The sequence below is a fragment of the Coloeus monedula genome, assembly GCF_965178545.1.
Source record: "Coloeus monedula genome assembly, chromosome: 1".
NCBI classification, from domain to species: domain Eukaryota; kingdom Metazoa; phylum Chordata; class Aves; order Passeriformes; family Corvidae; genus Coloeus; species Coloeus monedula.
In genome coordinates, this window is record NC_138781.1 from 148,703,450 (window position 1) to 148,729,952 (window position 26,503).

General features: G+C 43.2%; 2 protein-coding genes and 1 long non-coding RNA gene across 3 annotated transcripts in view; 2 read left to right on the top strand and 1 right to left on the bottom strand.

The window, feature by feature from the left end:
- Positions 1–8,965, top strand: part of NSMCE2 (NSE2 (MMS21) homolog, SMC5-SMC6 complex SUMO ligase) — a gene marked incomplete at its 5' end in the record, with an annotated part of 130,904 nt that extends 121,939 nt beyond the window's left edge. The window contains 3 exons of the mRNA XM_082295016.1: positions 4,836–4,921; positions 5,260–5,366; positions 8,562–8,965. Coding sequence (XP_082151142.1) covers positions 4,836–4,921; positions 5,260–5,366; positions 8,562–8,682 — 314 coding nt within the window. The 3' untranslated portion in view covers positions 8,683–8,965. The remainder of the gene's footprint in view (positions 1–4,835; positions 4,922–5,259; positions 5,367–8,561) is intronic.
- Positions 8,966–14,353: 5,388 nt separating this feature from the next.
- Positions 14,354–18,871, bottom strand: LOC309573603. The gene is made up of 3 exons (XR_014226441.1): positions 18,763–18,871; positions 17,255–17,326; positions 14,354–14,656 (listed from the first exon to the last, which is right to left on the bottom strand). It is a non-coding gene; the product is annotated as an uncharacterized lncRNA (long non-coding RNA).
- On the top strand, positions 18,192–23,466 carry TRIB1 (tribbles pseudokinase 1). The gene is made up of 3 exons (XM_082282666.1): positions 18,192–18,597; positions 18,992–19,284; positions 21,302–23,466. Exons 1-3 carry the CDS (start codon positions 18,292–18,294, stop codon positions 21,768–21,770), a joined length of 1,068 nt encoding a protein of 355 aa, XP_082138792.1. The 5' UTR covers positions 18,192–18,291; the 3' UTR covers positions 21,771–23,466.
- Positions 23,467–26,503: the final 3,037 nt, after the last annotated feature.

Here is a 26,503-nt window from a genome sequence, read left to right on the forward strand (position 1 = left end):
GCCAGGAAGGTATTACTCTCTGCTTCCCCTCTTCTTTCACTTGTCCTACAGCATTTACTGCAGATCCATCCCTCAGGAAGGACATTGGACAGTTGTTTTGGTCTGCTTCTCTGGACTGAAGGCTATCCCAAATTCAGAGCAGCGATGGGCATGCTGACCCACTTTCAAGCATTACCCATGGTGGTCTCACAACTGGGAATTGCCATGGTCCTTCCTTTGGACTTGGACCTGGCCCTTCCTCACCCCAAATGGCTCTGACTCTTAGAGCACAGCTTTTGGATGTGATGATGTCCTTCACCTCCCCCTTTCATTATTTTCTGTGCCCTGCTGGCAGAAACACTTGGCATCCGACTTGCCCTCATAACATTCATGTTTTTCTTGGAGCTCTCAGAGATAGGATTTTTCCCAGCCTGGATGAGTTGCTGTTATTTCTATGGAGTCAGCAGTACAATAGACACTCTTGGGAGCCAAGACCTTGTCTGTCTGGTGGCTCAGGCTTACAAAGACTCAATCCCACATGCTTAACGTTACCCTTTGATACCCAGGATTAGTGTCTGACTGTGGCAGGTGAGAAGGCAGAACAGCCCAGCACAAAAGGAAAGAAGTCAACTGAGTTTACATTGCAAGATGTACTCACTGAGAATCAGGTTAGAGAAACAGAAATTGGGGAGAGGGCATTGCTGACACTGGGAGCAGTGAGCAGACAGTGGTCTCTTGGTTGTAGAAATAACAATGGCAATGGAGAGGATCTTTCCTCTCCTGTTTTTTTTAAGATGTGTATTATCTATGCTTAGTATCATTCACAATTCAGCAGTTAATGTCTCTGCACTATGGTTTTCCTATTTTTAAAAGTTGGCCTAAAAGTTCTCAGTCTCTCTCAGCAGAGTAAGTAAAAACTGAGCTAAGGCATGTTAGTCACAATATTATCAAGAGATGAAAGTGATAGAGATATAAATTAATACCAGCTTTTAATTAAAATTGAATAAGTAAAACAAACAGTTGGTAGTTGCAAAATTCATTATGATATGTTACCAAAAATAGATATCTTTATAAGAATGCAGTTTCATTGCAACAGCTGTAAACATCATTGCTGGGATAGCCAGATAGAAAATGTGTTACTAATACTCATAACATGTTTCAGTTGGCTGGAATGGAAAACTAGAAACTGTTAAGGCACTTAAAATGTGATCTCTCAGACTACCAAAATAGATGTATGCACTTCTGTTACTTAAGACAACATCTCAATTTCGGGAACAATAACTTAGTGTTTCTGCATCTGCTTTTAATTTGCGAGGAAAATTCAATTTTTTAAAAATATAACCTAAACTTAGCTGAAATATGTATGATTCAGTGTTTTTATTTCTTTCTGTAGAATAGTCAGGCTTGCAATTTAGATCCTCCAAATTTTTATACATTTCATTTGGTAAAAAAATCCCTTTGACCTTAATGAAAACATCTTCCAATATGAGTCTACAGATAGATGTAGATCTACAGTTTAGAGCATCTTAGTGACCAGTTTAGGATGTATATGTGTCTTGTGTAATCTCTGCAAAATTTACTGTTATTGAAAAAAGTTACTTTCTTTTCTTCTCCTGTAATGTAGAACATCAAGCAATAACAACAAATCCGTGGGTGGTTTATCTGATTTATGCTAATTTGCTATTGACATGCTTGAGGTATTACTTGCATCATCCCCGTCTTGCATATTTGTTTTAAAAAATATTGCTGCTTATGAAAAGGAAATACTTTAAATAATGATTCATTTGGACAGTGATCACCTCTAGAAGCCAGGGCCCCACTATGATAGACTGTATACAAAATCATTGCAAATGAAGTGCAAGCTGAAGTATTTAAGATAAGCTTGCAGCAAGAGGACAGTTTGAATCCAAGAAGATTAATATACCCCACCTACAAGGACTAGGTCTCAACTCAAGAAATTTCAGCCTTTAAATGAGGCATCTGAATCACCTCCAAAGCCAGTATGGGAAAAAAATTACCCCAGCCTCGGATTTAGCTCACATAATTTTGAGACCTGAGGCCTTCAGGGGCAGCTCAAGCACCAGTACCCAAGCTTGAGCTCATATTTTTGAACTTGGATGCTTCACCACAGTCTGCTAAATTTTTGTGTCTGTACCTAAGTAAGCATACACAGAAGTGATGAGGGAAGTGGTGACTCTAGCAAAGTCAGAAGGTGCTGCACAGGTGAATACTCTTCCAGAAAAAGCCACTTACATGCATAACTTACAGTGCTGGGCTTGAGAAGTAAAGTCACAGGCACAAGCCCCACATTTTAAAACTTCAGCCACCTTCCTTGGTACCTACATATTGATTTTTTTAAAAAATCATCTTTTGTAAGCAATTGCATGTCCTAGATCTTGCTATTACTGATTCTTTCTAATGTCATTGACTGACGTTATGCCCTGCTACACTGGAATTACATGCCAAGTTCATGGGTTGAAACAAAGTACAACATAGAAAAATTAGATGTTTTCCACAGGAAAGATTAGAGCTGCAGTATGTCAAAATTTGCAGATACATGAATTTAAGGACATTCTGAATCTCTTGTTCTTTGTTGGCATTACTTACAGAAAAAAAAATCACTATGATATTTAAGTAAAACAGCCCATGTCAAAGCTGCCACCTACCAATAATTTCAATATTGCTTAGCCTTGCTGTCTTAGTGGGATTTCACCCGTTGCTTTGTGTTTCAAAAGCTTAATTAAAAAAACCTTTTTCCCTCCAAAAGTTTTACTGTCTTCAACTATTGTGTGCTTATGATAGAATAAACCATATTTATGAGCAATCTAAGAATAATATGTGACAGAGTTTTTTTCTGAAAACTGGTGACCAATGCAAGTGCATTTCTGGTGTCCATATCATTGCAGTTTTGGTATTTACAGTTAAATTGTGCCCACTTTTTCCTTCTGATTTGCAAGTGTTTGCCTTTGTTAAGTGGTCAGTATTTGATGAAGATATGTTAATATTCTTGGAGATCAAAGCTGTGAAATTATGATTGACATTGGACATTTGAGCTCCTTTTCCCCAGAATCCACACCCTGTTGATTGAATGAGACCTTAGTAGAAGACAAAGAAATATTCTTGACAGTTGCCTGAGTATTCCCGTGGTATTCACAGGAGTAGAATCATAAGATGGTTTGGGTTGGAAGGGACCTTACAGGTCATCTAGTTCCAACCCCAGTACCTGGGTCAGAAACATTCCTGAATGCTTGGAATATTGAAATAGAAAGAAGAGCAAACTCTTTTAAGAAGGAAGGAAAGATCTGGAAATAGGCCTGGCATACCAAGAGGTGCTGTGGTGGATCAATGGCTGCAACATCAATGCCAAGAGTCCCCCAGCCAGAGCTGTGCTGGCTCACAGGGCAGTGAGCTCAGTCTAGGTTGGGTGTGAGAGGTTTTGGTTGCTCCATGGGTGATGTCTGCTGGTATCATCCGGAAGGTGATGGTATCACACAGGCACGCAGGACTGACCATAAGTTAGGAAACACTGGTCCTTAATAGATGTGGAAGACTGAATACCAGGGACGCAAAGATTGGCTGATAGTGTGCAACAGCAGCACAGGGAACCAAGCTGAGATGTTGTAGAAAGCAAATCATGAACTAATTCTAAACTCTCTGTGTTCACTTGTGTTTCTCACTCCTCCCTTGGAGTGCAGCTAGAGAGAAAAATGTTCTCTTTGCTTGGGACACCTTGAGGACTGCACCCCAGGGCCCTGCTGCAAAGGCATTGCAGAAGTACCCCAAAGGAATGGAAAGCTATGGCAGGTGTTAAGTTTGCTGTTATTACCAGATAAGATTAAAAGATAAACAAATGCATTCAACTAAAAGCCTAGATTTACAATAACAGAGCAGACCTAGAAAATAAAACAACATGTATACATTTCATTATGGCTATACTTAGCTCCCTCTCTCTAGATAAATATATATAAATATATATATATTTGTCTCTTCGTTAGCTGCTCCTGCATCTCAGCTTTCGACTCTGGCTAATTAATTTCTGCATGGAACACTAGTTGGTGTGCCCCTGGGAGCACAGAGTTGCTTATACCTTGCTTTCTTCTTCTGGTAAAGGTGGGGGCCTGCACCTCCTCCAGCTCTAGGTGGATTTATTCTTGTTTGTCTGCCCTTCATTCCCTGGCATTGGGCCATTGGGTGTTTTCTGGGAATTGTCAGTATTTCATTCTGCCCCTCCTCCTTAAGGTTGCTTCAATAGCATTTCTATTGTCCATAACACTTTTGGCTTTTGTTTTTCACTAATTATAGTCTTACCAAAATACAGCAGCATCACTTTATAAATGATGCATTATGATAAACAGTACAAATTCCTTTTAAAGTGTATACAGTATGTACAGGCTATACAGCAAGCCCACTTACGACACTCAAACACAAACTGATATTGAGGGGAGGACTGCCAGATCTGCTCTACCTCATCCTTTCTTAGGTTTTGGGGACTCATCTGTGTGTTGCTGGGCTTTGGTGAAGTTGAATAGTAAATACCAAAGGTTATGCATATCTTCAGGCCAGACTACTCTCCTTCCCAGCCTTTCTTTGTAGCACTGGCTGTTCATAGCCACACAAAACCACAAAGTGGTTACAATATAAAAATCCACATTTTCTACAAGACATTATCGTACAGTATTTTTTGCAGTCTTGTTCATGGACTGGTGCAGAAATGTGCTGTGGCATTTTATATATCACTGTGAGATAGTCCTTGGCAAATGTTGGATTTTATTAGCTTATTTTAAGTATTGGCAATCTATGTTAAATATGAAATAATTTTTTTTTCTTTTTTTCCATTCTACTTTGTCATAAATCAGATCATGGTAATGACACCATTGAAGAAATTGATGAAGATATAGCTGTGACTCGGAGTCAGATGAACTTTATTTGTCCCATTACCCAGGTATGTATCACTGCTACAGTAACTAATAAGGAAATAGTTATTTCATATTCTTCATTGTTTTTTTATTACAAATATGCAGTACCTGTTAAACAACAATATATTTAACAACAAAATAGTATAAATTTTAAGCATTATCAGAGAAGAACATTATTGCTTGGGAAAAAAACCCATGTAAGTAGGAATGCATCTTACCATGCAGGACCTCATCCTGTTAATTCCATACATGGAATGCCATGTATGAATGGCAAACACACTTCCCACTGTTTCACATAAAATCTCAGAAGCAGCATTTTCATGGGCATTATCCGTTCCTTTAAATCAATTCTTACTGAATACAGATGACAATGAAGAGGCCAGTGCGAAACAAAGTCTGTGGACATAGTTATGAAGAAGATGCCATTCTAGAAATGATCCAGACTCAAAAGCAGAAAAAGAAAAACGTCCGGTAAGTGAAAAAGAATGTGTGGAAAAGCTGTTTGCTTTGCTGTGTAAGTGGAATTTTACTCCACTTGTTCTAGGAAATGTATTTGGATTGGCAAGGATGCAGGAAGTAAAACCTCAGTGTCTGCCCAAGTCTCCTCATTAGTACTAGACACATGAAGGAGCTTTTCTTTTTAATGAAAACAATGTGTAAGGAAATATTCAGGAATTGTGTGGGTAAGTTACAGCTACTTGTAACTGCACAACAGAAGTAAGATTTCATATAGCCATGACCAACAAAGAGAGACTTCAGTTTCCTAAAATCTAGTTGTTGATTTTGTTCCCACTGCTTATGTAGCAAGCCTTGAAGTTAATGAAAAAAAATTTCCTCCGTGCACCTTTTTTTGCAATTATATTCCAATACAGCTAAGAAATATGAAACCAACTGAGTGTTAAAGTGAGAAATAATAAACCACAAAATTTTAGGTAGAACAGAATTTAAGAATGTGATCAGATAGTGCAGTTCAGTTTCCACTGTGATGCAGTTAAATAATTCTTTCCTTATATCACCAAAGCAGTCTGTCACTTTTCCACATGGGACATATTTTTTTGAATGAAAAGATGTAACAGTTGAATTTTTAAACCTCAAATTCTCCACAGTAAATTTGAAAATTAGAATGATTTCAAGAAAAAATTTAAAAAAAAAGACGAAAAAGAGAAGAGGCTCAAACACTAACGCTTTTTAGAGCAAGTTGAGAGGACATATAATTTCATCATTGATTTCACATTTGTTTTTACACCATTTATGCTAGAGCCTCATGTTCTGGGGCTGATGATTTCATGGAAACTTACCAGTTGTGGGCTTCTTAATAAATGTGCAGTTTTCTCAGGAAGGTCTGTCAGGGACCAGCAACCTGATTTCCCTAAAGATAATGCCACAGGCAGCTTATTTCCTCCATCTGTTGCTCTGGCATTTCTCTTAGGCTCTACACAGTCCTCCTTGGGGATTACAAAAGTGGAGCAGGAGGTTTTATTCCATGCTCCTTCCCTGCTACAGGAAAGCACTGCTATAAAACCAAGCATCAGCTGGGAAACCCAGCCACTACCTCAGTGTCAAGGCAGCTTGAAGAACAAGATGGAAGTACCTTACTTGTGTTACGAAGTCTAGGGGAAAATGTGGAATGGGTGCAATATCCTGGGAATAACAACAAAACCAGCAACATGGATGGACAGAGACTTGGCTGGAAAAATGAACAGGAGCTGGGAAATAGCTCTCAAGTTGGAGGAAAGTGAGTGTTCTGGAGGATAGGGAGAGGCTAAAAAGCATGTGCTCAGCAGCCCAAAACCATGACAAGAATACCTTCTCTGATATGGAACTGAATTTAGGATGTTCACATCTAAATATTTCTTTGTGTTGTTAAATCCATCAAAAGAATGTCAATTTAGGAGAAATCGTTGTAGTGGATCAAAAGTTTCAGCACTGCTGAAAAACAAATAGAGTCACATGAATTTTATTTTACCTTTTAAGAAATGGAAGATTAGAGGAACTCTGGAGTTAAAAAAATCTTATCAGCTGTACAACACATACAAGATCGCTTTAAATGCTATTATACCCAAATTGAAGTTATTTGTGCGGTCTGAACACTGGCAGTTCTTAATATGGAGCTTTTAGCTTGCAGCCTTACCATTTTTACAGCAGTTATTCCAGTGTGCTAGAAAAGCACACACACAGCAATGCCACAGCTTCACTGTAACTAAATTAAGAAGGACTCCTTGGTTTTCTCTGCCCAGTCTGACCAACCTACTGTAATTTTAAACTTTCTCATGAAAATGCAGTTACTTTTGAAAACCCATCATCTACTGTGGTGGTAAGACAGGCCAGCTGTTGCAAGAAGTTCCCTATTTGATTATCCCATTCTCAAGGCATTGGTGCTGGGCTGTGCTCCTGCCAGGGATATTCCTGTGGGAGCAGGTGTCCTGGCAGAGCAGGGCATTGCTATGGGATCCTCACCATCCTGACTCTGGAATCAGAGCTGTTGCTCACTCTGGAGACACAGAGTGGCTGTTTCCTCCAAGTCCTTCCCAGTTTGAATCCACAGGATCCCTTCAGTGCCCTGGGCAGTGCAGTGCCTGCCTGCCAGCCCGTCAGCTGACGTACACACAGCCCTGTGCTGATAGACTTGTCACACACTCCTTGAGGCAACTCTTACGTCTCTTGGTTTGCTCAGTATTTTCCACTGCCTGGAAGGACATACTAATGCTTACAGGAAATGTGGGAAGCTTTCTGAGCACTTGTTATTCATTAATCTGGCAAGCTATTGCTGTATTAAGGTGATAAATGGGAAAACTGAGGCACAGAGCAATTAAATGACTGATCTCTGACAAACACAGTAAGCTGTGGACAAATCTGGAGTAAAAGTTATGAGTACTGAGTGTAAATAAGTTCAGCACCTCAGAGAAAAGTTACTCCTATGAGAGGAAAAATTCAGGAAAAGTGTTACTTCTGACTATAGGTACCATCTGTGCATGTTTGGGCCACTGCCAAAGGAAAATGACCTTTGGTCTCTGAATGTCTTTCACCCTGCTGTCTTTATCTGGCTGTTCCAAGTAGTTGTAAGACATTTTGTATTTGATTATCATCTAGAGGCTGTTAATTTGACCCCATTTCTCCTTTCTGAGCTTTCACAGCTCATAAAATGTCAGGTTGATTTTTACACCAACTAGATAGTCCACTGAATCACCAGTCAGTTGTTGCAAGACTTATTCCCTTTTATCTGTTTCCCTAGAAAATAATTTCCCCATTTATCTGCCAGTGAAGATTATACTTCTCCATTGCAGATTAGTAAGGGAAGAGGTATTTACCTGCAGTTTGTAGAGGACTGCAAAGAGAGAAAGCAACACAGAAAGGTGTCTGTGCAGTGCTGATATCATTGCTGATGCAGGCAGCTTGTGTGCATGAAGCAAGAGAGTGATCTACAGGTGAGAGGCTCCATCTCTCACTGTGCTCCTGCTTTCCTTCCTTCAGCTGATGATTCCCACCAGTTGAGATAGATTTATTTTTTCCCACACAAAGCCAGTGAACAGGACAAGAGGTAACAAGGAACTGACAGAGAGAGTGAATCCCACGTAAAAAGATTAGCTAGCAGATGTTATGCAAAATCCTATATCTGACAAATACAATTCTTCCAATTTAATGAAGTCTCTCTTTTCTTTTTAACAGATGCCCTAAAATGGGCTGTAGCCATGTTGATGTAAAAGGATCAGATCTTGTGCTAGATGAAGCACTTAAAAGAGTGATTGACAGTCAGAACAAACAAAGCTGGTCAACACTGGACACGTGAGCTGGATATGCTACTGCCACAAAGAAAATTTGTTATTAGAGGTCTTGTGAGATAAGTTGTTGATTCTACATAGGTTGTGTAACTGATTGTTATTTGTTAAGTGTTTCATTTATAGGTAAATCATCGTTAAATGTTTCATTTATAAGCAAAGTTGTAGGTCTCTACTGTAATCGAAAGCATTTTTTTAACTCAGGAATATAAGGAATTCCAGTTTAACTTGTTTGGCTTTTTTCTACCTTTCTGAATTTCTAAAAGCTTGCATTTGGTAAATAAAGCATGTTTTGCAGCATTTAAACTTGTCAATGTGCTAGTTTCTTCAGCATATTAGAGATGCAGATTCTGCCAGCATGTAATGGTGAATGTGTTGCTCTGTATTGCAGATAGTTCTGTTACTGTCTCTGTAACTACTGGGACTACTTGGAGTAGGGCACTGTGACCAAGGATTTTCAGTGCTTGGGACTATGCCCATGTTTTAACACAAACCTCAAAGATGAATTTTCAGAAAGTGTTGTACACTTATACCTTGTTTGTGGACACAGAAAACAACCACTCAGCTTTGAGGATCTTGGCCTTGTTCTTACAATTTTTGAACTCTCTGCCCTAACCTAGGCTTTTCTTTTGAAATTCAGAAGCATTTGATTCAGGCTTTTTGCATTTGGGAGTCCCAGAAGGCTTTACCTTAATATTGTAGGCTGGAAGACTACAGTTATTTACAGAGGTATTCCAATAACTAAATTGTAAATAGTACAAATATATTGTAACCATATGCCTTGGATTGAAAAGCAGTTAATCTCATTTTATATAAGATTCAGGCATCTATGCTTTTGGGCACAGATCCAGAAAAGAACTTAAACTTTGTGACACTATTTATTGCCTCAACTGATCTGAACACATCTAGCAGATAAGGCACTATATACATGAGTTAGAAATAGCCATAGGTAAAAGGAGCTGCCTTGGCAGTCAGGTGGCAATTATCTCTTGGCATATGTAAGCAGAAAATACAGGTTTCTTTGAGCTTTGGAATCCTTAGTGGACTAGATGGTATTTTCCTATGTAATTTTTCTGAATTTACAATCTGACATTTCATGTAAAATATAGCTGAGGTACCCATATGCTAAGGTTTTCACTCTGGGTTACTGTTTGCTAACAGCTCTCCTTTCACAAACCATTATTAACTACAACTGCACTTAAGAGTACAAACCACTTCAAGCTGAAAATAGTTATTTTGTAATTGAAGAATATTAATCTGTTGATTTCATAGCTGAAAAAGAGAACTGAACCATTATTACTTGCACTGGGCTTTTGTGTTCAAAACACTTAATGGGTAATTTTCATTATGAGGTCTAACCCTCGAGGTCCATCTTTTCACAGCTCAGCAGTGAGCGTGGGTGCTTCTGCCATGGAAGCCCAGCTGAAACAGCTGAAAGAGACTGGGAGTGGTTGAGCAGTATGTACTTGTTTGTATTTTTATGTGTAAAATCAGGTCCTTTTTAAGACACCTCAGGTCTCAAACCTATAGTTTTTAAGGTGGGTCACCAATTTTCAGTTAAATACCACAAGGGAGGATGTTAACAGTAGCATTAAAAAAAAAAAGGGGGGGGGGGGGGGGCGGGAACGTCCTTTTTGTTTTATCTTTAAGTTTGTGGTTAAATTTATTCTCAGACCATTTCTAAGCAGAACAATCAGAAACAGAAACTTCCATTGGTTAAACAAGCTCTGCAGTTTCTGGCAGAGGTGCATTAACATTGTCCTCTTGGATCTAACTCAATCCCTAGTGATAACCAGCCTCCCAAGTTTTCAGATGCAAAGATTTACATACATTTTCCATGGCCACAAGTGTTGCACATCAAATTTGGTTTGTGTAGGTGTCTGGGTTGCTTGAGTGTGCCTTCCAATAACACATAACATTATAAATGGTAAATTATACCCAGATTAATTCCTGCCAACAAACTGGTGGCAGCAGGTTTGGTTTGCTACCTGTGGCATTTGTACCAGTATAGCCTTGGATTGCTGCAGTTCCTGATATGGCTCATTGCCCTCATGTTCCAGTGAGTAATGCTGTGAGGGAGATTGCTGTCTTGGTTACACCTTGTCCTACGTGAAAAAGAGAGGCTTGACCCATCATAGTGCTGCACTCAGCCTGTGTTAGCTAATCCAGAGGTAATAAGGTGAACTGCCTGCTTAAGATGATGCAGCTGGGAGAAAAAAAAACCCAAACAAATCTGAAGCAACACTTTAAATGAAAAGAACAAATAGTCAAACAGTCACTTATTGCCAATCTAAGAGGAAAGGTATTTTTGGATGTTCATATTCCTGCTTCAAAATACCTTCTCTCCTTTGCTAGCTTGAGCCAGGTGGTGTCAGTGAATCAGAGAACCTGAACAGCAAGTGAAGTGTAGTCTAAGTTCTGAAATCCTTCTTGCTTTCACCTGAAAGAAATGGACTGATTTTTGGCAGCACTCACCTGCCTAGCTTTAATAACAATCACATCCGAGGTGAAGAGGTGTGCGTATTTAAATAGAGGTAGATTTCTTTCTTTTACCAGCAGAGATTTCTCTTCTCAAATATGGCCATCTTACCCAGAAAAAGACAGACACTCATTCACTTGTGACAGGGTTGCTGGTGAGAGTACTTGAGTCCCATTAGAATCAGTGATGCATCACATTGATTCAAGTGCTAGAATGAACTGCCTGTGTTTACTGAAATCAATGAAGTTCTCACCAAAACATTTGGCATTTCTGAATTTAAACGATAACATAGCATCCAAAGAATCCTAGTATGATGAAGGATTTTTTTTCCTTTGAACCTGGAACTTGAGCCATCCTGTTGAATTTTTCATGGCTAGTTCTCTCTTATTGGTTCTTACAAGTAATTTTCCTCCTTAAATGGGAATATTCCAGGGTTGGGAATCAGCATCCATTGCAGCTGGCACTTAACTAGGTGGAAGGACAAACTAACCTTGGCAACTGGGGAAGGCTTCTGTGCCTGTCAGCTCACCTGGTGCAAGTTAAAAACCACTACTGATTCACTGGGGTGGCTGCAGTTAATGGCAGCTCTTTGCTCTTTCACTGGCAAAGTTTGGGGTTTGTTAAGCAGTTGTGACCTCTCTGTTCCCACTCACCCCATGTTCCCCCTAAACTCCGCTCTGGAGAGAAGTAGCTTGAAAGAGTTAAAGAATAAAAATAAGTGCCTGTGATGAATAAGCTGTATGATCTGCATGATTCACAGAAGTGGAAACTCAACAGCAGTTAAACCTTCAAATCTTAATCTGCTTTGGCTATAAGATATCATATGTAAACAGGCATATGTTAACAGTTCACAGGGTAATTTGTGTCTCATTGCCTGACGTCAGAAATTTTGCAATGATATTTAAAAAAAGAAATTCAGAGGTCAGGTGTTTTTTTTTTCTTTTTCCGTAAGGTGTGCTTTACAAATGCAGCAAACCTCAGCATAGCTGAGAAGGATCTGCCACTGAAAACTGGTGAGAATCTGTCTCTGCTAGAGAAGTTTGACATAGTATTTTGAGTGATTAAAGAAATGTCTAGGCAAATACTGAATTAAAGAAAAGGCAAGAGAGAATCACATAAAACAGCTTTCAGTGGTACCCCAAGGCATGAGCCATTGACACAGCTTGCTCTCTCACTTGAACAGATTCTTCCTGTGAATTCTCCATTTTACAACTAGAGACTCTGAAATTTTCAAATCAGTGAAGCCATGACGAATAAAGATAAAAACTAATTAGGCAGGCATCTCATGGAAGATTTAGCACACTTGTGCTAAAAGGAGTGCACATTCCTCTGAATCAAGAACATATTTATCATTACTGCTCTGGAGCTGTGATCTTATTCATTCTAGAAGAATCAAAAGTCTAAGTCAGAGTGCTCCCTTGAGAAATACCCGGAGCAAAAGCAGGGGCTGCAGGAAGTGATACTGATGACTCAACAGCCAAGGCCAACACACTGCCTTATTTTAGACAATGTCCTCTTGGATACTCATGTTTCCTCATGAGTGGCTGATGACAAAGGTTTTACCTACCTGTGGTCACAAGTACCTCATGACATTTTTCTCAGGAATAGTTCTAGTATTGTGGCCAGAACTAGCTTAGAATTCACTGCACAACTAATAAAGTTTCACTGCCATTTCATGTGAATCTTAATCTTCACCTTCCCTGAAAATCTGCATGTATGGTTCCTGCTGTGTCCATTAACTAAACATTTGCATAATGGATAGTGCTCTGTTATACAGTGAAAAAGATGCACTTAGAAAAGGGCTTCCTGGAATGAAAAATGTTAGAACATCCCAAGGACAGGTCTTCTTTTCTGTTACTAGAGCCAAAGCCTTAAGCTGATGACTCCTCACTACAGGTACAGACTAGTACTGACTTCGAATTCCAAGTCTTCCATAAATAATATTTTATTTTCTGGTCATAAAGTACTTACTGTTAATACATAATATTTCAAACACCCGATATGGTCACAGAATGCTCAGAGGAGAATCCTATGTGTAGGTGCCAGCAGATTCTAGGCTCCTAGCCAGTAACTATAAAGAGGAAAAACATCAGATTGATTGTTAAGGAAGTAAAATTCTGGGATGGATGTACATCATCCAGTAGATACCCATGTATGTGCTTAGCCTCTTGATGCATGAATAATCCCAGTGACTTGACAGGACTGCAGCCGTGTGCAGAAAACACAGTGTGTTTCATCATTTCAAAGCACTGCAGAAAAGGCTGTGGTGGGCTGAGAAGAGAGCCTGCCTGCTTGTTCTGATGTTAGTCCAGACCCAAAGAAGAGCCTGAAAGCACGCACATCAATTGAATTGCATGGGAAGTTTACCAAAGGAAGTGTTTGCTTGTAAACTCAGTATGAATAGGATCTTCTCTGACCGCAAGGGAAACGGAGACACTCATTCACTGTCCGCTTGTGCAATCAACTTCTGAAGTAAAAACAGGATTTGAGGTTTAAAACCTGAACCTTCACACGTCTTTCAGGCAACAGAAGAAGCCTTCATGCTCTTTAGTTCACAGAGGAACAAAGTCAGGAGGTGCTGCTCATAAGACTCCTTGGATTTGATAATAACAGGCTTATCAAAAGGGAATTGTTGAGAGTTCCGAGCTACAGCAGCCCTCAGAGCAGCTTTTGTGTGGGCTTGAGGGGAGACATCTGAACACCATTACATTGCACTCCTTTTGATGTCACTACGTGCTCATCATGTGTTTTATGTCTTAGCAGTGAATCTGCCGCCAAGTTCCACAGTGTCTGAGGATGGCTGTGGGTTATCACAGATGCCGTTCTGCTATAAAAAACATTACTTTTAGTTCTTTATCACCTGGCCATATGACTACTCTTTGAGCCCCATCTGTGCAGGGTAATTCTATACACCAGTAGATTTTAGATGACATGCTGGTTTTAAATTGCTGGCTTTCAATCCAGCAGGAGTTTAAGTTTCATCATATGGCTTGAGATAACTTGTAAAATAAGGATATTTATTTTTCATAATTTGCCTGATAGATTAATATTAGGCAAAATATTTGTCTGCCTTGCCTCTCTCATCTGGTAACTAAAATAATGACTTTTTCACTTTTTTTTGTAGCAAGCAGCCAGTTTATTTATAAGTGCCCTAATCTAATAGAGATTTATTCTGTGTGTCCCATGAGACATACTATCAAAGTTACCAGACCTGTCCCAAGCATTTGGGAAGTGGGGTATGGTTACACAATTCTCATTGCCTCTGGCTGCTCCAGTTATAAAGGGTCAGAGAACTGGAGCAACAGAAATAATTTTGTGAGCATCTAAGGAAAAGCAGCTGCTCAGGTGAGTATAAGCACTGGCTGAGGGTGAGACAGGTAGATGCTTGAAAACCACGCAACAAAAATTCCCTTAAATAAAATAACAGGAAAGGGAAGGTCCATGCCTGAACACCAGGAATTCTGGATTCTTCCATCTTCATCTCACAGATGCACTAAGCTGCTTGTCTGTTTCAAGAAAGAGAAAAAATACATGAAGAGCAATATTCACCTAGCCACAGTTCTGGCAGTTCTGTGCTGGACAAGACCCTTCCCTCTGCTAGGATGTGCCCATTCTGTGATACACATCCCACATGCTCTTTTTTCTGCTGCAGTCCCACATCCTTGCCTAGCAGCTGGGACTCCAGGAAGTGAGGAGACAGCGAACAGTCCTGCTTGCTTTGACTGGCCTTTTCCAAGGAAGGATCTACATTTTGTAATGATTTTGCAATGTCCTTTGACTGAGAGCTCCTCAGACTTTGTTAGTATTTGGAAGATGCCTGTTGGCACACTGTTGTCCTTTGCCAAGCATGAAGACTACTGAATTGTACTTCACAAAGGTCATCCCTGCCCACCTCACAGGTACCAAGTCCCTTTGGAGCATCAGGGCTGAGTGATGGTTCCTTGTATTCTGCTGGCTCACAGCAGTTTATTTTATATGGCACTTGGATAGTGGGACTCATCCACAGAGTCAGTGTTTTATCCCAGCATGAGGTCTGTAACTGCGCTGATCTGTGCTCCATAGTGATTTTCAGTGCTGTCCACTGGAGATATTTAACACTGCCCTGGTTCATTTTGAAGGGCTGTAAAGCCATTCAAGCTCAAATTCACCACAGGCACAACTGGGAATTGCCATGATAGTATTCATCATATATGCTAAGCAGGTAGACCCTGAAAAGTCTTTTTTGGGGAAGGGGGAGATGGAATGATGACGGCTTGTGCAAGGAGTGGAAGGAAGACCCCAAAAGATAGCTTTTGATTTCAGGAGGAGACTAATGCAGGAGATAAGCTTGGATGCTTAAAAGCCAGTGGCATGACCTGCAACAAACACAAGGCTGTGTGGTAGCCCCATATTCTGCAAAAATCGAATACTGAAATGTTGCAACAGTTCTTCACAGACTTCTTCCTGGAATTCCTCCTGTTCTCATTACTGATTCCTAACCAAACCAGGCTTGCATGCAAGCACTGGCAGAGATGGGCAAGGAGGACAGGTTTCAGCCCTTTGAGAAAGAGCATGCCATGCAAGCCATCAGATACCATCCTTGGTATCTCTTTTTTTTTTTTTTTTTTTGGCATTTTGGGGATTGGCCAAAATTAGAAAAAGAAGAAAAGCCAAAGCGGAATCACTTCTCTGCTCTGCATCTTGAAATTAATTTGGTGAGGATAGAGGGGAGTCTGGGTATGGACCTTTTCTTATATTCTGTACCTGAAACATAAGACTAACTTGAGTAGTAATTTTTACTGTATGTTTAGTCATGACATTAATGCTTTGAGTACCTGACAGCATGCCAGGCATTTTGAAGAAGCAACAAAGGTTTCCTTCTCTCAAGAACTGCACCCATTTTGCAAAGACCTGGGAGATTTAAGCTTTGGTTTGTCTCAGTCATATGTAGACAGATAACTGTAGTTTATTCTATACAGTCAACTAGAAGAGGGCACCCACCAGCACTTCTGGGATAAATTCCCCAGGGGTTATATTTTCCTGGCCTTTGGGGACTGCATGCCCAGTTTCTGTGCTCCAGTTAGCAGGGCACCCATACAGAGCACAAAATTGCTGGAAAAGGCAATTGTGAGAAAAGGCTGCCCAGGCACCAGGAGAACGTGGCAGGACTGTGGGGTGCAATTCTGTGTGTACCTCCGCTCTCCTCTCACACACTGGGTGTTTCTGGGGGGAGCCAGGATGACAAGATGTGCTTTTTTCCCCTTCTTCAGGACCAGTGGGTGCCATCCCCCATTTGGCTGCCAGTAGCTTGAACCAAGCACTGTGCTCAGGTGCCACTGTGTCCCCATGGCATAGACCTAGGAAGTTTTAAATGGATGGGAGGCTGGGCAGATGAAGGACACAGCTTCCAACAATGTGTGCATTAGATCCTCAGTATGGCCCTTCTCCTCAGCAGAGACAGTGATCTGACACGGGAGCTGAGAGAGGGGGATCTTTGGGAGGGTGATGACACTGACACCTTCATTCCTGCTCACACTGCATCTCACTTCTGCGAAAGCTACAGGGGACACTGGGACACATTAATACTGCCCATGAGTACCTTTTTCCAGGTCCACTGTTATTTTGATGTGTCTGCACCCTTCCCCTGTCCCCAAAGGTACTGACACTCCCCCACACACACACCTTGTGCTATCTCAGATGTAGGAAGCAGCCCACACATGCAGCATCCTACCAGGTAAGTTCACCCAGCAGCAGCATTTCAATCATTAAGCTTCCAGGAAGGGAAAAGTAAAACAAAAGGTCTGATGGATACTTGCGTGTGTTTTACCTATAAGAGGAACCAAATAAAATAGTGTGCTTTGAGGGTTGTGGTGAATCACTCAGAAACAATCTGGACGCATTAACGGAATTGTATTTCTGGGGGAAAAAAAAAAAAAGAAAGAAATGCAGGCCCTGGGATATCCCTTTATGGCATATGCGTTTTATGTTTAAATGCATTAATGGGACTGCTATGCTATGAGTCATCCTGCACAAGAGTTTCATGTGTTTCTTAAAATACACTAGAAGTAGCTGAAGGCATGCACGGGTTTGCTGTGCAGTTATCTATCAGGAATCTGAGCAAATACCTGCACGCGTGGCATCACGGGCTTCAGAGCTGGGGGGGCCCATCCTCAGCCCTCTCTGCTGCTCGTACAGACCTGGGTAGGGGACACCAAAACGGAATAGGAATTGATCCAACTGAGTAACAAACACAGGGTCCATGTGTTAATATTAGGGAAGCCTCAGAACTGAATTACAGAAAATTTGCATATATGTAAACAGAAAATTGGAGAGTTTCCTCCTGAAGCACTCTTGTCAAAACTACAGCTGTCTGCTTTTTTTCCAGGGATGATTTGTTGTCTGGTTTTGTCTCATTTTTTCTTCCATTTACTACAAGTCCCGGCTGCAGGTCTATTTACTTGTTTAAACCCACACTTTTGAGCCTTGTGGAGCTCTTCTGTTTGCTCCTCACAGGTCACTTCAGCTGCTGGCTGCTGCCTGGCTCTCTGAGCTATTCCTTTTTCGGACAGCAGATAGTTTTAACATGGGAAACACCCAGTGCCAAGTATTTCTGATGGTGCACATTACGTCTACGCTTATGAGCAAACGCTTATGCTCACACAACCGCGTCGTGATGCAAACCTTGGGCTGAGGAATGGTTATTTACTGATTAGTGAAAAGCAAGAACTGGGACTGGGAACCTGCAACTGTATGGACGAGAAGACTGTGGAAAGGAAGGTGGCTTCGCTTTCTCGCCACAATTATTTAAGGTCGAAGAGGATCTCCGCCGCCCCGCCCGACCCTAGCGAGACCCGCGGCCGCTCCCCCGCCGCCCCGCCCGGCTGCGCGACACGGCCAGGGCGCGGCGCGCAGCGGGCGGAGCGGAGCAGGCGTGTCCCAGCCTCCCTCCTCCCATTTCCCCGTGCGTCAGGGCCGGGAGGAGGAGGAGAATCACCTCTTTTTTTTTTTTTTTTTTTAGTTTTTTTTTTTAAAGCCTCCAACTACTTTAGCGCGGACTCGGCAGCAGATGGTGGACACGGCCCGAGGTTTCGGCGGGGAAAGCGAAGGGATGCGCCCAGCGCGCAGCGCCCGCCTGTAGCTCCGCGCCCGCTCCGCTCCCCCCATGAGCCGCCCCGCGTCCCTGCTGCCGGCCGCCCGCTGCCGCAGCGCCCCGGCCAAGCGCCTCCAGCCCCTGCACGACGGCCCCGCCGAGGAAGCGCCGGCCGCTAAGTGCCCTCGGCTCGCCGAATGCGGCCCCCCGGACTGCCTGAGCGCTCCCGGGTCGCCGTGTGCCCCCGCTTCTCCCGCCGGCGGCGGCGGCGCGGCGGGTCCCAGCCTGATCGCCTCGTACCTGCTGCTGCCGCTGGCCGAGCGGGAGCAGGTGTCCAGGGCGCTGAGCGTCAGCTCGGGCCGGGAGCTGCGCTGCAAGGTGAGCGGGAGCGGAGTGGGTGGGAGCGGGTCCTGGCGGCGCGTTCGAGCGCCCGGCCGGGGACAGCCCTGCCGAACATCCTCCCGCTGCTCCCCGGCTGGGAACGCCCGGCCGGCCCCCGGTGAGGTTTGCACACGCTGAGAGTGAGCTGGGACTCCGACTTACCTCGGAGCGCCTTCCCCCCAAAGGCTGTGGGAATGGTGGTTTGTTTTAGTTTCCCCCCCAGCCTTGCAATATAAAACGAACAGGAAGAGTCCTGGTAGCCGCTTCTGCCAGTCCTGCCGAGCCCTGGCTCCCCTCCAGCTCCCTCGTCATTGTTTGGGGAGAGTTGCTACGCGAGCTGCAGCTTTCAACGCCCTTGAGAGTGAATTTGGGTTTAATTTCCTCTATACAGGTGTTCCCCCTCAAACACTACCAGGACAAGATTCGACCTTACATTCAGCTGCCGTCACACAGAAACATCACCGGGGTTGTTGAAGTCATTCTCGGGGACACCAAGGCCTATGTGTTCTTTGAAAAGGACTTTGGGGACATGCACTCCTACGTGAGGAGCTGCAAGAGGCTGCGGGAAGAGGAGGCTGCCCGACTGTTCAAGCAGATTGTCTCCGCTGTAGCTCACTGCCACCAGTCAGCCATCGTACTTGGTGACCTCAAGCTCAGGAAATTTGTCTTCTCTAATGAAGAAAGGTGAGTGGCTGTCAGCAGCCAGCCCTGGGGTGAGTGGGGAGGGAGGAATGCCACATCCAGAGACACAAAAAGCGTCCCAGGGAGTGGAAACAGCCCTGTCAGCCGGGCATCACCTGCAAGCAATCCGCGTAGGTCCCCATCATGTGTGTGTAGTAGGTCACGGATCTAACCGGTGCGCACTCCCTCTTAGTTAGATCTTGACTGGTGAAAGGGAGGAAGCTGGCCGGGAGCTTCCTCTCATTCAGCAGAAGTTCAGTGAAACCCGCTGGCAGACAAAGGGATGATAGTTCGGATGCTTGTTAGCGCCAGAAGATGTCGTGTGTGCCACTCATTCAGTGTCAAATGAATAAAAGGCAGAGGGGGAGAGGGGTGATGCTGAGGTGTTGTGCCGGGAAGAGGAAGCAGCCCGGCTGGGGGAGCAGGAGGTGTGAAGAACTGGAGCGCTGGCCCCTCCTCGGAAGAGTTGCCTTGTGACCCACAGGGGAGCCACAGTACTTGGGAAGGGTCTCCTTGCTGAACCACTCTGCTGATCAGGGTGATGCTGCTGTGTCCTTCGAGGCTTTTATCCCTGCTCCACTGCCGTGCTTTCCATTCCTCCTGTACCCGTGCATGTGGGCACACACAGCAGGGAAGGTGGGACATGGTTAAATAACGCTTTGGAAATCCTGCATCAAAGAAAATCACTTTAGTAAAACTTAGCCTAAAGCATAGGTTCATAGAGGAGATCATAGAATCTAGTTGTTAAATTTAGATTAGGGAAATAATGCAGTATTCCCCTGGAGTGTTTGCTTCTCTTGCAGTGCTTCACTGCACATGGCAGAGTCAGAAATACATTTTTAATCAGCAAAATTGCCCCTTGACTAGCTGCTTATCCCAAGGAATGTTAAAAAATTAAATAAAAGCTGTAATGGAGTTGTGCTTATTATCATAATAGTGTAAGGTGATATTAGTGATGGAGAAGAAAAGGGATTTTATTTGTTTTGTCAAACTGGGCTAATGATTCTTCAGGATACCTTTTACGGATGTGATAAGAAAGTTAACTAGCACTGCCCCTCTGAAACAGAAACAGCCATATGTTGACACGTAAAGCTATTCCTTTGAAGGAAACTATTGCAGCTTTTCCCTCCCATAAGAAGATGAAACATTTGTTGAAATGTTACGTTGCACACAGTCTCGCTCATTTGGAAATAACGTGTTGCACAGGCGATGTCATGTGCATCACATTTGGCAAGAAGAGGGTTAAGCAATGGCAGGCGACGCAGGCTCTCGCACAGGTGCAGTTTCAGGGCTCCCGCAGCCAATCCCGGGCCCACGGTTCTCGTTGAGTCATATTTTCCGTTTGCAGAACCAATGGGTATTTGCCGAGGTCAGGCTGAGGACAGGCTGCAGCCAACATATCTACACCCCAGCAGGCTGCCAGGCAGTGCAGAGCCCTTCCAGGGCTGGCTGATGGCTTCCCTGCTGATGGAGCTCCCTTTACCCTCCAAAATAGGAGGCTGGGGTGGACCTATCCCCGCCTGGGATATGGTGGGTGCAGTGATACTCTCCAGAAAGGCAAAAATAATAAATTACAAACTAAAATGAAAAAACAAAAGCTCAGGAAAGGCAATGATCCTCACCAGTGCAGAGGGGAGCTGGGCTTTGTGGTTTGGGGAATCATGCAACTGGATGCTGTTTCCTGAAAGCCTGAACGGCACATGGTGTGGTGCCATGTCACCAATTAACCCCCTGCAGTGGCGCTGCAACTGTGTGGGTAGAAGGTGGCTTGGTGTTCCTCAAGAGCCCTCTGTGTTGTTTAAGTCCTCACTTAAAAAAGTGAGTGTCACTGAATGCTGGTGCGACGTACACAGCAGCACGTATACATGGCCAGGAGTCTGGGCAACTTCTCTGCTGCAAGTTAAGAAGTGTTTCCTTTCTCAGTGCCAATGCAAGAGAGCATGGGGCCATGGCAGGGGCTTGCTGTGCTTGCTCATGACTGTGTGTTTCTCACCTGTGGCTTCCTCTCCTGCCTCCCTAGGACTCAGCTGCGTCTGGAGAGCCTGGAAGACACGCACATCATCAAAGGCGAAGACGATGCACTCTCAGACAAGCACGGCTGCCCAGCATACGTCAGTCCTGAGATCCTAAACACAACAGGGACTTACTCTGGAAAATCAGCAGATGTGTGGAGTTTGGGAGTGATGCTCTATACCCTGCTGGTGGGACGCTATCCCTTCCATGACTCGGACCCTAGCACTCTGTTTTCCAAAATCCGGCGTGGACAGTTCTGTATTCCTGACCACGTCTCCCCCAAAGCCCGCTGCCTCATCCGCAGCCTCCTGCGGCGGGAGCCTTCTGAAAGACTCACTGCTCCAGAGATCTTGCTTCACCCTTGGTTTGACGCAGTCTTGGAGCCTGGATATACAGACCAGGAGACGGGAACTTCAGATCAGATTGTCCCAGAATATCATGGAGACAGTGATGATATTAGTTCCTTCTTCTGCTAACCCCGAATCTCAAAAACCTCGTCAGTTCTTACCTCCGGCATCTTCGTAGGGTTTCATTTTTCCATGTCTGCAAACTCAGCAGCATCTTAAAGTGCCAGTATGGTCAGAAAAGTGACCTTGTCTAAATGAATGCCAACCTGGAGATCTCCACTCCCTAAGTGTACTCAGAGTTCCATCCTCTTGCTCTGCTGGTCGGTCCCACCAGCCCCGGAGAACTGTCTTGAGTCTTCTGCCTCCCGCATCTCCTCCGGTGTAACTGGTCGCATCTTGGCTGCAGAGTCCTACATCTGGCAAGGTGTGGGATGGAAAGGCAGCTCCTTCTGCTTTCCTGCAGCAGCTGCAGAGGTGTGGAGCCCTGGCCACGATGTGTAGGGGCAGAGGGGCACAAGGTGCGCCTCTACCTAAACAAATCTGACAGAAATGATTAAAAGGGGAATCAACTTGGCGTGCCCCAGCAGCCAGCTCACAAATCAGCTCTGTGACTGTAAGCACTCATTAATGAGGGAGGGAGATCTTCGCCCACCATGGCCAGCTCTCTGCTCGCTGCTGGTCCTCCAGCTGATCCTGCTTTCAGAGGTGTGAAGCTCCTAGATCCACCTGTAAGACAAATCACTGCTGTGGCTCTTTCTGAAGCAGAAACCAGTGGATCTCTCAGCCAGATCCCCTCCAATTCCATTCACTGACCAGGAAAGCATTTTAAATAGACTTAAGCCTCATGTTACCACGGTGTAGCCTATATAAATTTGTGCCCTCAGCGAGCTTGTCAAATAGCAGGTCTTGTTAGCTCGAGTGCCAAAATGTATCCGTTTACCAAACTGTAACACTATCAGCTGGGGCGCCTTCCCCTGGAAAAGGATCTGGGGTGTCTTGTACAGTATCTGTAAACATGGCCATGTTTTCCAACCGGCTCAACTCATAAAAATACCACATCACCTCCTCTTTCCCCTTCATCCTCCAAAAAGTTAGTCTTAAGAGTAAAATCTCCTTACACCCCTAGCTGATTATTCAGGTATGCTGTTTGCCTCCAGCCCTTCCCCCCACCTTTTTTCTTTTTGTTTTGTTCCGTTTTGCATGATTATTTATAGTCTTTTCAATATGTGTGGATAATGAATATATCTAAATCATTAGCTTCCTGGGTTGGGGGTAAGTAAAGCTTAGTCTTGCCTAAAATTTCTGCTTTATTTCACATGTGTCCAGTGGTTTATGCAGGGATGTCCATTCACCCTTAGGCAAGAGTGCGGCTTCTGAAATGGCCTTGAGGTGGGTGATGCACATTCCCAACACCACCCAGTTTGAGTGAAGTCATTTTAAGGGTTAACCCTGGCAAGCTGCAGTTCCACCACACGTTGCGAGAATACCATGTATACCTCATGGACTGTGTACTTTGTACATACCTTATTGTTTGGGGTTTTGTTTTCTTGTTTTGTTGTACTTTGTCCTAATAAGAGGTGTCGAAGAGCAATTTAATGTGAATTAATGTTGGCAATACTAACTTGACAGAATCATGAGCATTAAGAGCAGAGCGCTCCAGCTCTCCGTTGCACTAAACCTCTCATGATTGCTTGACATTTGTATCTGTGATACAGTTTAACCCTTCTATAAAAACAGTACATTTGTATATATTGGTAGAAAATTCTGCCAGAAAAGCTAAAAACACTATGTCCAATTTGTACATATGTATATGTTTGTGGAAACCTGGATGATAAAGTCTGACTTGTAGAAAGTTTTAATAAACTTGGTTTCATAATGTTTGTCCTCATTTCTTGTGGTGTCTCAAGAGGAATGCAGTTCAGTTTCAGTTTGGTTTTATCTGAAAAAATGGGGTTTGGCCTCAGAGACTGTCAGCTCTTCTACAGTCTGTGTGTGTTCCATCATGCCTTAGCCTGAGCTCCCGTAACTCAGCCTGGGGTTGAATCCCCAGGGAGAGTGGGGACAGGGGATGGATCCTGCCTCTTGTGAGGTGGAAAGGGCTTGGGACATTCCCAGGGTTATGTGAAATGGGGTATCCTACTCCTCTGATAAACAAGGGGAACAGGAGTTACAGCTCTGCCTCTGAACTTTAGAAACCCTCTTGCCTTTCAGCCCATGCATTTGTTTCCCTCTGTGCCCTGTGAGCAGAAGATGCTGTGGTGCAGCAGGGCTGTCATCCTGCACCTGTGTGCCTGGCAATGTGATGCTCCAGCCAGTGGAAAATCAGATCTCGGATGTCTAAAAGTGAGCAGCTGGGAGCGGCAGCAACCAAGAGCATTGGTGTTACAGGGAGCTGGAGCTTGTGGGCAGAGGCTTGACCCCGCTGCTGGGAAGCAGCGCAGAGGCCACACAGTGCTCTCATCAAAAACGAGTGGAAAGATTATTAAAGCTGCTTTTCTTTGTGGTGAGAAGGGAGAAGTATAAATAGCTGCAGTATCAAGGTTAGAGAATGTGCGTTCCTGAAAGAGATCAAGCCACCCTTGCAATCCACCCGGAGCGGTGAGATCATCGCTCACAAGTGGAAAGGAGGAGGAAGAGAGTCTTGATTTTTATTTATACTTTGCCTCATGTTTAACTTTGTCCTTTTGCTTGAAATCTGTTCAGCGGAGCAACTGCTTCCAGGCAGCTTCTTGAGCAGGAGCAACTTCAAAAACAGTTTTGCTTTTAGAAGGGGAGTGGAAAGTGAAAAGGAGGGAGTAGGGACCTGGTCAGTGATAAAGCAAAGTGCAATGGCTTTCATTAGGTACCTTGACTCCCACTCTGAGAAGCCAGTGATCTGTGCAGTAAGCATATTTTCTTAGCACTTGCTGAGTGAATGTCAGACACCAAAATATCTCAAGTTACTTTACTGATGTTATTCTTGCAAGACTTGTAAAAATATGTGCACTGCATAGCCTGGCTGATTAAATTACCCCCTGCCCTACCATGCTTTCAGGCTTGGATAGAAGCCCTGATGCATCCTTTCAAAACAACTGCAGGAGGTTCGTATTTTAGCAAAACCTTGAAAACTTTCAAAACATCCCTTGCAGTTAAGCCACCCTTAGTAGGTGAATGTGTAGGTCATCCTGTGACTTTGTTTCACATGAGCTGTGCTGCAGAGCAATTAAACTAAATGCCAAATGGTAGTAACATCTGCAACCAGCCTCTATATTGCTTTAGGGATTATAATGCAACATCCGTTTGTACAGCAGAATAAATTGCTATTGCTTTGTTACCCCATCGTTTGTATTATTGTATACAAAGTTTCAGAGCGTGTTGAAAGAACCAGCATATTAAGTGATTAAACTTTGATGGTGGGTGTGAGAACTTTGATTTATGCAATGCACACATTTCTTTTTGTGGGAGTCATAATTTGTCTATTTTTAAATGGTCCTTTTGTCTGAGGACCATATGAATCTCTTATGTATTTTGCAGACCTGGTCACCATTTTCACCTTGAAATTGCCCTCTCTGAAAAGTGCTGGAAGCCTTCAGTCCTTCTCTGTTGTTGCTAAAAACACAGGAAAAGTTGAGGTTTTTTCACAACATCCTGGTCTCCATCCGAAGCCGGCATCTAACCACCTCCCAGTCAGGATAAATCTTACCTCCTAAATATGTATTTTTATCAACTCTCAATACTTCAGCTGCATTTTAAGCACCAGTTCAGTAATTTTCTTTTGAAGTAGCACAGCAGAATTTGTAAACCAGCTTCCTCTGAAAGGGCCGTGTAAAACAGCCAGCTCAGCAAGCTCAAGTTTAAGGTCAATATCTCTGCCAAGCAGGTGATACTGCTGAGGTTATTTGCAGTTAAAAAGGACTGCTGGACATTCAGATCTACCTAATCTAAACAGTGCCCTGATTTTAGGAGAACACCTTCAATTCAGGCAAAGGCACTTCTGCATCAGTGTAGTATTTATGAAAGGAAAGGGGTGAAAGAACAGGGTCATTTTACTGATGTACAAGAGGAAAATTCATTGCCCTTGGCTGGATCACAAAGCCAGCGCAGTGCTCTCCTCTAGTTCTGCTTTAATGCACTGAGGGCAGGCCTGACAGAAAACCTGAGAAACACATTTTATCCCAGCAGTGCTGAGTGCATTCTGTCAAGGAATTTTCTACAGATTATCTCTTTATACAAAACCAGATTTTTTCCCTACTTTTTTATACTATTGCATTCTGTCAGGGAAAAAAGCCTAACATTCAGCATTATGGCAGTGCACAGATTTAGCAGCACAAAGAAATATCCTATGCAAATACTTCTTACAAAGATGTTTTTGTGGTAAGCATTGAGAAGAATAACTTGACATATAACCATGGTCTCAATTAATCCCTTGCAAAAAAAGGCTGTGTTAAATGCAACGTGTCTCAGAAGTACTGTTGATAAAAGTACCATGAAATTTGAAACAGCTCTTGCCATGATTCCTTCATAACTTGCAAAATCCTTTTCTCCAAGTGAAATCCAGAGTTCAGATTTCAGACAGAATCAACTTTTGTTGCTGCAAAATGACAGATCCTTCAGGATATGAGTTTGTAGCAGCATCTTTTTTTTTCTTTATGTGAAGCCAGCTATTTAGAAAATGCCTTAAAGAAAACTCATTAGTTTTCATTGCCCTGCATGTATTTATTTACAGTATTTAACCAGCTAAACAAGCTAATGTGCAGCACTTCATTTCCTAATTTGGCTTTGAAACTGGAGCAGCCGAAGTATCAATTACATTCTGTCAAATGCAAACATTAACATAACTGTATGAAGCAATCATGTTTCTAACAACAGCAAGCACTGCCCAG

Bases quoted from the DNA above. Each gene is read 5' to 3' on its own strand.
- TRIB1 (XM_082282666.1), top strand. From the start codon at position 18,292: ATGAGCCGCCCCGCGTCCCTGCTGCCGGCCGCCCGCTGCCGCAGCGCC. The intron at 18,598-18,991 runs GTGAGCGGGAGC...TCCTCTATACAG, and splicing joins GCCGGGAGCTGCGCTGCAAG to GTGTTCCCCCTCAAACACTA. The intron at 19,285-21,301 runs GTGAGTGGCTGT...CTGCCTCCCTAG, and splicing joins GTCTTCTCTAATGAAGAAAG to GACTCAGCTGCGTCTGGAGA.